The following is a 13,237-nucleotide window of genomic DNA, read 5'->3' on the forward strand; positions in this document are numbered from 1 at the left end:
GGAGCTGATGTTTTATAGTCACTTTTAACTAAATGTAAATAGACACCCCGTATTTTTTATTCCAGAGTGAGGGCAATTCATACAATACATTTAAACTGAGCTACTTTAATACCATCTCTGAACTTTCTAGCACGACTCTGCTGTTCTTCGGCTGGTTCTTCCTGTATACGTTGATTGACAGATGTCTCGTCCAGTCAGCGGTGAGTAATCCCAAACCAATGGCGTTGTCTCAAACTATACCTACCTTTTCCGGTTTGTCTGATTTGTCGTTGTGTTTTCTGACTTGTTATTTTGTTTTCGAATTTGTCAATGTGTTTTCGGACTTGTTATAATGTTTTCTGAATTGTTGTTGTGCTTTCTGAATTGTTATTTTGATTTTTAGACTTGCATTTGCGTTTGTAATTTGTTATTTTGTTTTCAGAATTGTGATTTGCTTCGCACTTCTCGGCCACCGTACTTATCAATGTTAAAAGAAAAAAAAACATGAAACCATTTTTTTCAGTATTTATTGATTAACATAACGGTAAAGAACAGCATTTATCTGAAATAGAAAACGTTTGTAGCATTATAAATGTATTTTCTCTCACTTCTGATGCATCCTTTCTGGATCAAATTTTTAATTTCTGCTTTAACAAATCTTACTGACCCAAAACATCTGAACAGCAGTGTATATTTGTAGTTACTGAATGCATAAATGTTTATTTTATAGATTATTGCTCACACAAAAGTAGTTTACTTAAGTTTTAAAAGTTATGTAAAACAATAAATCACTGAACAATGAGGTTTCCTCATAATTAAACTGTTTTATTTCCCACTGAGGTTGTTTCTTTCAGCGCATTTCACGCAAACCAGCCCTTTGCTGCCATCGTGTGTATTTCTGAAAAAAATTCATATGATTTAAGTTACATCCTTAGGAATGAAATATTTTAATTTAATTTTATTTACAGTTTAAATGGAAGCAATTCAACATATTTTATGTCAAGATAATAGATTGAATATACGATATAAATATAGTTTATTAGAAAGAAAGCATATATATATATATATATATATTACACTTTTTTGACATCTTGTTTCATTGTATTTTTATTAAAAAATAATTTTAATTAAAAGCAATCTTGCTCAAGAAAAAAGAAAAATAATCAACATATTGGAGAAAAACAAAACTGTTGGACAGATTGCGACTAGACAAAAGAGGCTGATGTGACATTCTGTGATGGGTGTGTGAGCGCTCTGCGCATGCGCGCTCATCCTTCTCTCCCTCCTGACCTCCTCCCGGTTTCTTAGGAATGAAATATTTTAATTTAATTTTATTTACAGTTTAAATGGAAGCAATTCAACATATTTTATGTCAAGATAATAGATTGAATATACGATATAAATATAGTTTATTAGGAAGAAAGCATATATATATATATATATATATTACACTTTTTTGACATCTTGTTTCATTGTATTTTTATTAATTAAAAAATATAATTAAAAGCAATCTTGCTCAAGAAAAAAGAAAAATAATCAACATATTGGAGAAAAACAAAACTGTTGGACAGATTGCGTCCAATGCAACTAGACAAAAGAGGCTGATGTGACATTCTGTGATGGGTGTGTGAGCGCTCTGCGCATGCGCGCTCATCCTTCTCTCCCTCCTGACCTCCTCCCGGTTTCTACTGCGCCGCAGCCGCTGATCAACTTCTCCCGTGAAAGCCGCTCAAAATCCTCCATACAGATCCAGGCACACACATGAGGCATGGCAGCTCTCTTCGGGAAGATCCAGATCGGCATTTATGTGGAGATCAAGCGCAGTGATGGTGAGTCACACCCAGCAGCAGCTCGTTTATCAGGCTGAGATGCAGTTTGTCGGTGCATCATCTTTGTTTAACCCGGTAAACCCGTTTAACGCAAGACATCTGGTGCAAACGACGGGAGAGGCTCGATATAGGCCTGTGCATAAACATACAATACCCTTCCGTCCTTGGCACGCCGTTGTATTGGCTGTTTTTGGGATGCATGCTCCTGCTAACCCGTTAGCGAATTTACGAATGCTACTATGGCAGAGGTTTGACTCATTAAATATTAATGAAGTCCTCCTGACGTTGCTTGGTAACCGCGTTCGAGCGTCTAGGCGCGGAATCAAATTGATAGTCGTGAGCCAATACGTCACCAGAACGTTAATCGCTGATGGGAGGATTTCAGCCAATCAGAGAAGCGTAATGCGGAAACGTCACGGAACCTAATTAATATTCATAAGCCAAACCTTCGCCATAGTACATTAATAAATTCGCAGTCTGTTAGCATCATCCTCGAGGAAGACGCCCAGAGACATCGCCTGCGATGTGAGGATTTCAGCCAATCAGAGAAGCGTAATGCGGAAACGTCACGGAACCTAATTAATATTCATAAGCCAAACCTTCGCCATAGTACATTAATAAATTCGCAGTCTGTTAGCATCATCCTCGAGGAAGACGCCCAGAGACATCGCCTGCAAAACTCGTTTGTACTGCTGTTTTAGTTGAACTTTGTGTTTTAGTTTAGTTTGTTGTCATTTCAGGAATTTGCCTGAAGTCTAAAGTTAAGCCAAATTTCATTTTTCTGCCATGTATATTACAGACAAGACAAATAATTCATTTGAAACTGTAGTACAATAGTTAGTAAGCTAATAACTCAACCGTGTTAATTATAAATAAAAACAAAATAATACACATTATACATAATAGCCTATTTTTAATGCAATGCGGGTGTAGTTATGCAGGCATAGGGTCTGTAAGTAGAAGGTTGCAGGTTCGAGACCTGAGCACACATTTAAAGGAATAATTCACCAAAAAATGAAAATTTGCTAAAACACAATTTACACACCCTCAGGCCATCTGAAATGTAGATGAGTTTGTTTCTTTACTTGCTCACCAATGGATTCTCTGCAGTGAATGAGTTCCCTAAGAATGAGTTCAAACAGCTGATAAAAACATCACAATAATCCACACCACTCCAGTCCATCAATTCATGTCTTGTGAAACAAAAAATCTGCAAGTTTGTAAGAAATAAATCCATCAAGATGTTTTTAACTTAAACTTTCAGAGAAAAAGTCATCTCATCTGAATCAGGAGAGAAATATGCACAGATTAAACACTGTTTGTAAGCCGAAACAGTGCTCAACAAATATGTGGGTGGATTTTGATGTGATGAACTATTTCACTGGAGGACGTGTTATTATGGATTATGGACCCATTTAGCTCCTTTTTTTGGGGCTTTATTAAAGGGGTCATATGATGCGATTTCAAGTTTTCCTTTCTCTTTGGAGTGTTACAAGCTGATTGTGCATAGATAAGATCCCTGAAGTTGCAAAGACTAAAAGTGCTCTCATAGAGCTGCAGATTTCTGCAGTAAACTGTTGTTTTATTATGTATTCCAGGAAGAATCCACCAGGCCATGGTGACATCACTGAACGAAGACAACGAGTGCGTGACGGTGGAGTGGATTGAAAACGGAGACACAAAAGGGAAAGAGGTGAATGTCTGATAATCATATTCAGTATGTCCATCATAATGCACTAAAGACAAAAGCTTATATGTTTCATTCATGGTTGTTTGTCTTTGTAGTTGTACATCTGTAATAGAGACACACAGATACAACACTTATGTGTCAGAATCAAGGGAGATTTATTCTAAAGCAGCTTTTGTACCTCTGCCTTAAATAGCTTCCGGGTTTATCAGCAGTCTTTAGTTATTAAATGCTGTGCATTAATGTGTGTATGAAATATAAAAACCTAGACAAAGGTTTTATTGCTCACATGTTGCTCTTTCACAGCTAAATATCAACTTAATCTCAGATGTTTCTCCAACCAGTCCTCATGAGAAATAGTGGTATAACATGAATATGGATTGCAGCTCAGATCATTTGATCCTGAAAGAGTTTGATGAGAAATATTTGAGTTCATATTGAGATCTCTGAGGCAAATCTGAGCGCACTTTCTGATCTTCATAGGAGTCTCTATTGTATCTCATTGCTGGAGAAACAGCTGAGATACTGAGATCTTGTTTTGTGTCCTGTGGGATGATTATTTTTAGCAGCTTTTACAACTGTGGAAAATCCTGTGTGCCGTGAGTAGAAGTGCTTTTAAAAACTGGCAGCCTGATGCTCGTGCTCTCATTCTCCGTGAACAGATCGATCTGGAGAGCATATTTGCACTAAATCCAGACATTGCACCTGAAGAGGAAATCCCACAAAGTCCTGACACCCCTCCACCACCCGTGTCCAGTGCCATCAAAATCAACAAGATCCCTCAAAACAAGGTCTGTGTCCGTTTCACTACACCATAATAGTCGTAACCAAGAGGAGGAATGAGCACAGCAGCAGACAGACAGATGATTGTAGCGCACTCAATATGGTTTTTATAACTTCTCAGATGGATTTCTAGACAGGAGTCATAAAGTCATAAAAAACTGTTTCCAGTTTTTACGGTCAAATCAATACTGGCTGGGTAATTACTAGTCGTAAACATAAAAAAACACTAAAATACCTTGCATTGTGGCATCCTACGTTACCCATAAGCCCTTGCGTGTGTGTGTGTATCTATCTATCTATAAAAATATACTACAAAAATATGAATGAGTTGTACTATTAAATTATAATAGTTTAAATTTTTTTCCATTTAATGGATTGTAAAACTACCATGGTAAATTACTGTATACATGTAGCAACTAGTAGGCGGTAATGTGGCATGAATTCACTGTGAATGTTTAGATGTATATTGTAGCTAAATGAAAAGATGGTGCAAATTGGATTATATGAAACATGTTTATTTTCTTGGATTCATCATTTCTAGAATCGTCGAACAGTAGCGCCACCGAAAAATGAAACGCCTGCAAGGGATAACCGAGGTATGATGTCATGCAAAAAAAATAAAATAATGACTGTTATTTTAGTCTTATAGTCATTTCAGCTTGCTCAGGATTTTAAAATATTTTGATCTGAAAGCTTGAAATTAGTGTTATTTTAGTATTAGTTATTAGGGATGTGACGAGATCTCGTGGCATGAGATCTACATTAGAGCTGCACGATTAATTTTTTAAAGATCGCGATCTCGATTCAAACACCCACGCAATCTTATTCCTGAATGACAACGATTCAGCTATGTCTATTAGATCGCGAGCGTCAGTGGAGCGAGAAGCATGTTTTGTCGCTGCCCATGTTAATGAATCATTCATGCTGCTGCTGATCCAAAAAGAGCAACACAAACAATCTTTTCAGCCACACATTATTATTTCTGTTACAGACTTTTAAATAACATAAGTTCTGGGATAAAAGTTTATAGTTTGGGTATAAACACTTATTCTCTACAGTAGCGAACCAAACGAAAATATCATAAAGATTTTCCTTTTTTCTTTTCTTGTTACAAGCTCTTGGTGCATAAAGAAGATCTGTAAAGTTGCAAAGACTAAAGTCTCAAATCCAAAGAGATCAGCCACACCTACCTAAAACGGCTCGTTCTAACACGCCCCCACATGTCTACGTCAGGATGTGGGAAGATTTGCATAACGCCGCCAAATGTTCACGCAAAGAAAAAAGGCGTAACTTTTATTCTTGCTGTAGTATTGTGGCTGCCGCCATGTCGTGAAGGCACTGTGTGATTCGTTGTGAAAGCGAAACTACCATCATATGACCCCTTTAACACTCGTATGTATTGTAACGCTTATACTCTTCCTCCAGGAGGTGGCGACAACTGCCCGTTTAAAAAAAGTATTTGTCATTGAATCATTCATTCAGGAGATTCCAATTGTGAAACAGGTCTTTATGAATTGAGACACTGACTCCTTCATTTAATTTTTTATTTTTTATTTTGTTTAAATTAATATTTTTTTAAAAAGACTTAAGCAATGAACATTTTGTCAGAACCACTAGTAAATTGTTATTTTGTTTAGTTTTCTAATCTTTTTTTCTTCAGAATCGTGAGAGAATCGTGATCTCCAATTTATATATAAAAAAAACATGATTCTCAATTTATCCAGAATCGTGCAGCTCTAGTTTACATGTGGTTTATTGCTGCATATAATTCATTAAAATAGAAGTTTAATTTCATAAAGTACAAGTTGATTTCAAAATGCACCTACATTTTTTTCATTTCGTGTTTTTCAGTTGAATAAAAGACTATTTTTCCCTATATATTTCATCATTGAGGATTTCTTTAAAAAGTCTAAAAATCTTGTCTCGTTCTCGTGAACCCAGCCTCGTCTCGTCTCGTGGGATAAGTGTCTCGTCACACCCCTATTATTTATATATTGTAATACTTATTAATCTTTTGAATTAGCTATTATTTTTGTATTTTCAATTTCAATTGAACTTTTTTTAATATATATTTTTTTGTATATTTCTATTTAGCTTTATTTTTCTTTCAGTTTTAGTAATTTTAGTACTTAAGTTTATTTTATTTCAGTTAGTTGCCAAGGCAAGATTTCTAATTTTTGTTTAGTTTTTCATCTACTATTTATATTTTATTTCAGCCTTTTCAATTAACGAAAACATTTTCATAGACAAAGATAAAAATTGCCTTTAAGTTTTTTTCTTAAGGGGCTCAAGTTGTTGATAGAGTCATAATATAATAACGGAAAAGCATTAACAAGCACACCTTTTCCTGCTTCAAAACATTGACATTTGTCAAATTTTGAACAACATTCCCATATTTCCATTTGTGTTATTTCAGAATGTTGATAACTTGCTATTATTTTAACATAATAGACAAAAAAAGCTTGTCTGTTTACATGTTTGTCTGATAGCTGTAGCGTTTGACCTGTCAATCTTTTTTTATGGTCAGTGATGTGATCTCCATTATTCAGTCACTGTAGGTACGACTCGAGCGCGGCCGAGCCAACAGACCGAACCACCTCCATCAGCACCCATCCCGCCTCCATCCATCCAACACCAGACCCTACTGCAGCAGAACGGTACAACACCTCACTAACGCATGCAATACCATTATAAAGTTTGCAGTCAGGAGGAATATGAAAGAATGTTGTTTTCCACAAAAATATGAAGCAGCACAACTGTTTTCAGCATTGATAATAATCAGAAATGTTTGTTGAGCACAAATCAGCATATTAGAATGATTTCTGAAGGATCATGTGACACTGAAGACTGGAATAATGATGCTGAAAATTCAGCTTTGCATCACAGGAATAAATTACATTCTACAATATATTAAATTAGAAAACAGTTATTTTAAATTCTAATAATATTTCACAATTTTACTGTTTTTACGGCATTTTTGATCTAATAAATGCAGCCTTAGTGAACAGAAGAGACTTTAAAAATATATATATATAATCGTACTGACCCCAAACCTTTGAACAGTAGTGTAATTATTGACACACAGCATGTGTGTGTGTGTGTGTGTGTGCTGTAATGATGTTGAGAGTGTGTGATATCTGAAGAGGAGAAACTGAAGGGCTCTCAGCGCGTCACACAGCGGCCGTTGTCTTCGTCACATCAGAACAAAAGCAGCATTTAGATTTGTTTTCCAGAGATGAGCCCTCATGTTGCCATTGTTGAGGGAATCACTCAGACACGTTAAACACCTACTAATTCACACTGACTTTAGAATTATGAAACACAAAATGCCTGTTACAGTGAGGGAATCAGGTTTAACTGATCAGTATTCTTAATGATAAATGTAAGTGTTTGTAAAATATTGAGTCTGTTTCCAGTGTCAGAGTTTTGTGTGTGTGTGTCTGCAGCTCGCAGGAAGTCCAACTGCGTGAAGGAAGTGGAGAAACTTCAAGAGAAGCGGGAGAAGAGACGATTACAGCAGCAGGAGCTGAGAGAGAAAAGAGCACAGGTGACAGAAAACACTGGAATACTAGTGTACTCGCAACAATTAAACTTTTAGTGTTGCTTAATGTATATTATAATTATAAATGCATTATATATTTAATCTATACAGTGAAGACTATGCAGTGTTATTTTGCATTTGATAATATACATTTCTGTACCTGAACATTTCTTTTAGATCTACCTGAAAAACCTGAAAAGCACTGTTTATTTAAAGGTGACATATTATGCCCCTTTTTACAATATGTAATATAAGTCTCTGGTGTCCCCAGAATGTGTCTGTGAAATTTCAGCTCAAAATACTCCACAGATCATTTATTATATAATTTTGAAAATGCCTATTTTGAGTGGAAGCAGAAACACGCTGTTTTTCGGGCCTGTGTCTTTAAATGCAAATGAGCTGCTGCTCACCGCCCCCTTTTCCAGAATAGAGCTGCGCCATTACAGCTCGGGACCTGCTAAAAACATGTGTTTTGGTTCTGATTATCATGTTTATCGTGCTGAAATCATGCGTTTTAAACCATATTAGTTTAAACTTCTGATATACGGTTTTCTGAGCGCACACATCCGAAGCACACGGACAGAAAGCGGCTGTCACAGCATGTGAGTACTAAACTAAGTTCTCATTCACACACAAATATACGTTAAAAACACACAAGTTACAAAAACAGTTGGTTATGTTTGTGAAGGTAAACAGCTGGGAAATAAATCGCTTGTTTATTTTAGATCTGTGTGGCAGCAGCAATATACAGTAGCCTAAATAAATCAATAAATCCACTGCTCTCTTGTCTCCTCTGAGGCTGGGACTGTAAATAGTGTTCTGTGCTCGTCTGTGCAGCCAAAGACAGAACAGTTAGCATGTTTTGCTCAAACTTTCGCCATGGCATTAGAGCTGGTACAACGTTGTCGCTTGCGAAATCAAATGACGGTGCCTTGAGTGGAAGTTTACAGATTAAGGGGCGGTAATATTATAATGAGACCCCTTTGCCACGTCACCAAGGGAGCGAAATCAGACGTGCTCGTTTTCTCAAGACGCTTGCAGAAAAAGGCTTACCTAAACAAAATGATTGGGTTAATCTTTTTCACGTTTCCTTGGTTGGTAGATGCACCGGGGACCTGATTATAGCACTTAAAACCTGGAAAAGTCAGATTTTCATGATATGTCACCTTTAATTTGTGTCTTTGTTATATTGCATTAATTTTCTGCTATTGCTTGTAATTTGGTTATCTGAAGAAAAGGTTTTTAGCACTGAGCCCATAGTAGCAGGCAAAAAAAGTCTCAAAGTTTTAACCGCTTTATTTAATTTTTAAAAAAAAATTTTCTACAACTGGAGTACCTCGTTTGTGTTGTTTCCTAATGAGGATTTACATTATTTTACACATTGCATATTTTAGTACTAAAACCTGAAAGACTGTCTTGACTGTTGTCATATTTTAAGATTACTGATCTTGTGTGTGACTTGAATTAAAAAAAAAAAAATTCAATTTTTTCTTTTTCTTTATTTTAAAAAAAAAGTGTAGGCATATTTTTTTGTTGTGAATGTCCCAATTGAGGAATAGGATATAAAAATTTAAGATAAATGCTTATGTTATATGTTTTGGTTGCATTTGTGAGTTAATAAAAATGTAGATGGTTGTTTAAAATAGGTATATAATATAATAATATCGATATATCGATCGATATTCTCCTGTATCGAATCGTATCGTATAATTTTTTGAAGTATCGGCAAATATCGTATCGCTGGGTATGAGAATCGATATCGTAGCGTATCGTGACGAACCATCCGATTTACAGCCCTAATATTTATATATATATATATATATGTATGTGTGTGTGTGTTTGTGTTTTATTGCCTAATGTGCATTGCAATTGTAATGTTATTTATTAATTTATGTTGCTTATTGCACATTATAATTATAAAAATTTATCTGTTTGTTTATTTATTTAGTATATACTATGAATATTATTGGCTTGGTGACAGATAGCATGTTATGTTTCTCATTTCTAAGACACTTTCAATTAAAGCATCTGCCAGGGTTATCATAGTTAACTAAAACCATAAAAAAACAGTTTTGTTTCTTTAAATAAAATACACTTATACTGAAATTAAAACATTTTATTTCAGCTAGTGAATAATGAATTGAAATGACTGTTTAACACTTCTTGTTTTCGTTTAGTTTAACATGGTGTACTAAAATACCTAAAACTGAAATTAAGATGAATAAAAACTATAGACATTTTAAAAATAATAATAAAAATGACAAAAACACAAAAAATACTAAAACTTGAAAAAATTAAAAGTAAAATGAAAACATCGGTCACATGACCTTACTATGTTGCTTATTTAACTCAGTGGATGGCATTCAGTTAATCATCTTAGTAATTAAATTTATTAGCATATCTAATTAAAATGAGTGAATAAAAATGTCTTGACTTAACACGGGGACTTGACATCTCCAGAAGGTGATGTTATTATGTTATAAACTCTTTCAATCAGGGTTTGAATTTAACTTTTTCACTCACCAGCCAATTTGGCTACTAAATTTAAGTTACCAGCCATTTATAACTTCTACTAGCCCCCCCACCCAAAAAATTACTGAAATAAACCAACAGTTTATAGCTGCCACACTTGATGTGACAAAGCATTGCAAATCACTTGAACTTCTAGAACGAGGCATCAGTTTACTGTCGGGGATTTGTTGTGTCGCGCCACATGCAGTGTAGACAGCATCACTGATCATAATGGGTTCTATTGTATTTTTGTTCTATTATTGTATTGTCTATTCTATTTTGGCTCTTTGTTGTTGCTTCAATGCAAAGGAAACCAGCGCACCCGCCGCGCCGTTATTTATTGGGTATGCTCAAGTAAGCTAGATATGCGCAGATGCTGCAATTAGGCTGTAGTTAATATATCATGATGACTCACAAGTTCAGTATTTGCAGTAAATCTGCGCAATTCTGACTTGCCCAAAAAATTGGTTGAAAATAATTTACGATAAGTAACCCGCCAAATTGGCTAGTGATGTGACAGCGTTACCCACCACAGCTAATTTTTATCTGCATTTGGCGGGTGTTAATTTCGAACCCTGCTTACAATATTAACTGAGGTTTTTTTTATTACACAGGAGGTCGATGCCATAACCCCTAATTATGAAATCATGTGCATGATCCGAGACTTCAGAGCGAGTTTGGACTACAGACCGCTGACCACTGCAGATCTGGTGAAGAACTGCATCAGCACCAGCATGTGCTCCCACAGTTATTTCACTTCCGTGTGATGCATTAGCTGTGTTGCATGTTATTATAATAGATATGTCTTAATAATATGTATATGTTCTCAGATTGAGGACCACAGGATATGCGTGTGTGTTCGGACGCGCCCACTGAACAAGAAAGGTAAGGATGAAATCTTGTGATTCTGTGTTGTCAGTGTGTTGGTGTTGTTTGTGATGCAGCTCATCATGTGTGTTGACTCAGAGCTGACCATGAAGGATCTGGACGTCATCACCATCCCCAGTAAAGACGTGGTCATGGTCCACGAGCCCAAGCAGAAAGTGGATTTAACCAGATACCTGGAGAACCAGACGTTCCGCTTCGATTACGCTTTCGACGACACCTCCACAAACGAAATGGTGTACAGGTCAGATGTTTGTTGTTTGACAGAGAAGAAAGAGAGAGAGAAAAATAACCTGTTCAGTCTCACGCTGTAATATATATTATAAATATTAATATATAAAAATATATATAAATACAGTTTGTGGAGTCTCACACTATGCGAAGTAACAAATATAAAAATGATGCACTGATCCAGTGCACTGATACAGTACGTTCAGCCGGCTATGTCTGCTATAGGATACTTACCAAGACGGGCATTTTGACATAATTTTTGTGTGAATTTGTCCATTTAAACACAATACTTCAGAGAGAGCTTAATATATGCGCACGTTCTGAGGCACGGGTTTGCGCGCTTTGGATGAGCACATGCACAAATCTTCTCACTGCGCGCGCGCGAGCTCGCGTCCTCTGGCTCTTAAATGTTTAAACTGGCAAAGCTTCAATGAGTTTAGTTTAAACATAGATATCAACGTGTGCTGTTCAGGTCTCACCTGTGCGCGCGCGCTCTATCAGCACCCGGGTGATGATGGATGGGACTGCTCATATTCCATCATACGGCATTCGCATTGAACAAGAGTGAATGGTTTGTCCACGTTTTTTTTTTCATCGCTGTTGTTGTAATGTATTGGGAAGCCAGAATGCGCATCCATCAACAGAAACATATATTAGCCGAACCCTGATTGTTTTACGTGTTATTTATAGCAAACCATATTACAGATGCGTTGTCAGATTTAAGTTGAACCGTGGTCCTAGCGCGTGCCGAACCGTGTGTGGAGAAGCGTACGGTTCGATTTTTTTCGAACCCCTAATTTATATTATAGTATTTCATGATATTTTGAATACGCTTTTATTTTTTTATTTGCGGTGTTTTGTGATTTGACATTTTTATTAGTTAACTATTTTATATTTGTATTAAAAAGTATTAGTTATATAGTTTATATTTCTATGTAACTTGATTTGTATTTCAGCTTTTATTCAGTTTGTGTATTCTGTTCAATTTTATTTCAGTAATTCTAGTACTTTTATTTTTTTATAAATAATTTTTTTAAAATGTATATTTTATATAAATTAAATTATATTTTTATTAAAAAATATATATTTATTTTATTACTTATTATTATTTCAGTTGTTAGTTATCATGTTCTTTGAAATCTACATTAAAGGCAAGTTCTGTAGTTCACATTAATAATTAGTAGTTCATTGTTTTAATTTGTTTTAAAATGTGAAAATAGTATTATTATTATTATAAAAAGCAGTGTTATTTTAGTATTATTTATATACCATTATAGTATTTATTAATTTTATGAATGACCTTTTATTTTCACTCTTCATTTTAATTTTAGAAAATGTGTTGCTTTTGTCTTTTTTAGTTTGAGTTTTTATATTTCTATTTAGCTTTAATTTATTTCCGTTTTTATTTAATTAATTTTATTCAGTTAATTTTTTTCAGTAAATTGTAGTACTTCAACTTAAGTTAGTTAGATCTTCAGGAGTACGTTCTTTGATATCTACAGCGGGAGGAGAGTTTCATAGTTCACATGAATTATTAATTTGTTTCAAAGTGCATTAATTCAGATTTGAGTGGTCCGTTGCAGGTGTTTGACCTTCTGAACAGGAAGGCGAAGCTGCGTGTGCTTGAAGACGGGAAGCAGCAGGTTCAGGTGGTCGGGCTGCAGGAGCAAGACGTCAAATGCACCGAGGACGTGCTCAAACTCATCGAGATGGGCAACAGCTGCAGGTATGACTAGTCAGAAGAATTGAAAAATACAATTCAGTTTAAGTTTAATTGGAAAAAAAAAAAAA

General features: G+C 35.3%; 1 protein-coding gene across 1 annotated transcript in view; it reads left to right on the plus strand.

Annotated features, from left to right (window-relative positions):
* The first annotated feature begins 1,609 nt into the window (after window positions 1-1,609).
* The window catches only part of LOC107722321 (kinesin-like protein KIF2A), a 22,500-nt gene continuing 10,872 nt past the window's right edge, over window positions 1,610-13,237 (plus strand). The window contains exons 1-10 of the mRNA XM_016530633.1: window positions 1,610-1,808; window positions 3,407-3,501; window positions 4,158-4,286; window positions 4,820-4,874; window positions 6,828-6,935; window positions 7,725-7,825; window positions 10,945-11,040; window positions 11,161-11,215; window positions 11,297-11,459; window positions 12,993-13,172. Coding sequence (XP_016386119.1) covers window positions 1,748-1,808; window positions 3,407-3,501; window positions 4,158-4,286; window positions 4,820-4,874; window positions 6,828-6,935; window positions 7,725-7,825; window positions 10,945-11,040; window positions 11,161-11,215; window positions 11,297-11,459; window positions 12,993-13,172 — 1,043 coding nt within the window. The 5' untranslated portion in view covers window positions 1,610-1,747. The remainder of the gene's footprint in view (window positions 1,809-3,406; window positions 3,502-4,157; window positions 4,287-4,819; window positions 4,875-6,827; window positions 6,936-7,724; window positions 7,826-10,944; window positions 11,041-11,160; window positions 11,216-11,296; window positions 11,460-12,992; window positions 13,173-13,237) is intronic.

Source organism: Sinocyclocheilus rhinocerous, unplaced genomic scaffold (genome assembly GCF_001515625.1).
Source record: "Sinocyclocheilus rhinocerous isolate Xijiao unplaced genomic scaffold, SAMN03320098_v1.1 scaffold874, whole genome shotgun sequence".
NCBI lineage: Eukaryota > Metazoa > Chordata > Actinopteri > Cypriniformes > Cyprinidae > Sinocyclocheilus > Sinocyclocheilus rhinocerous.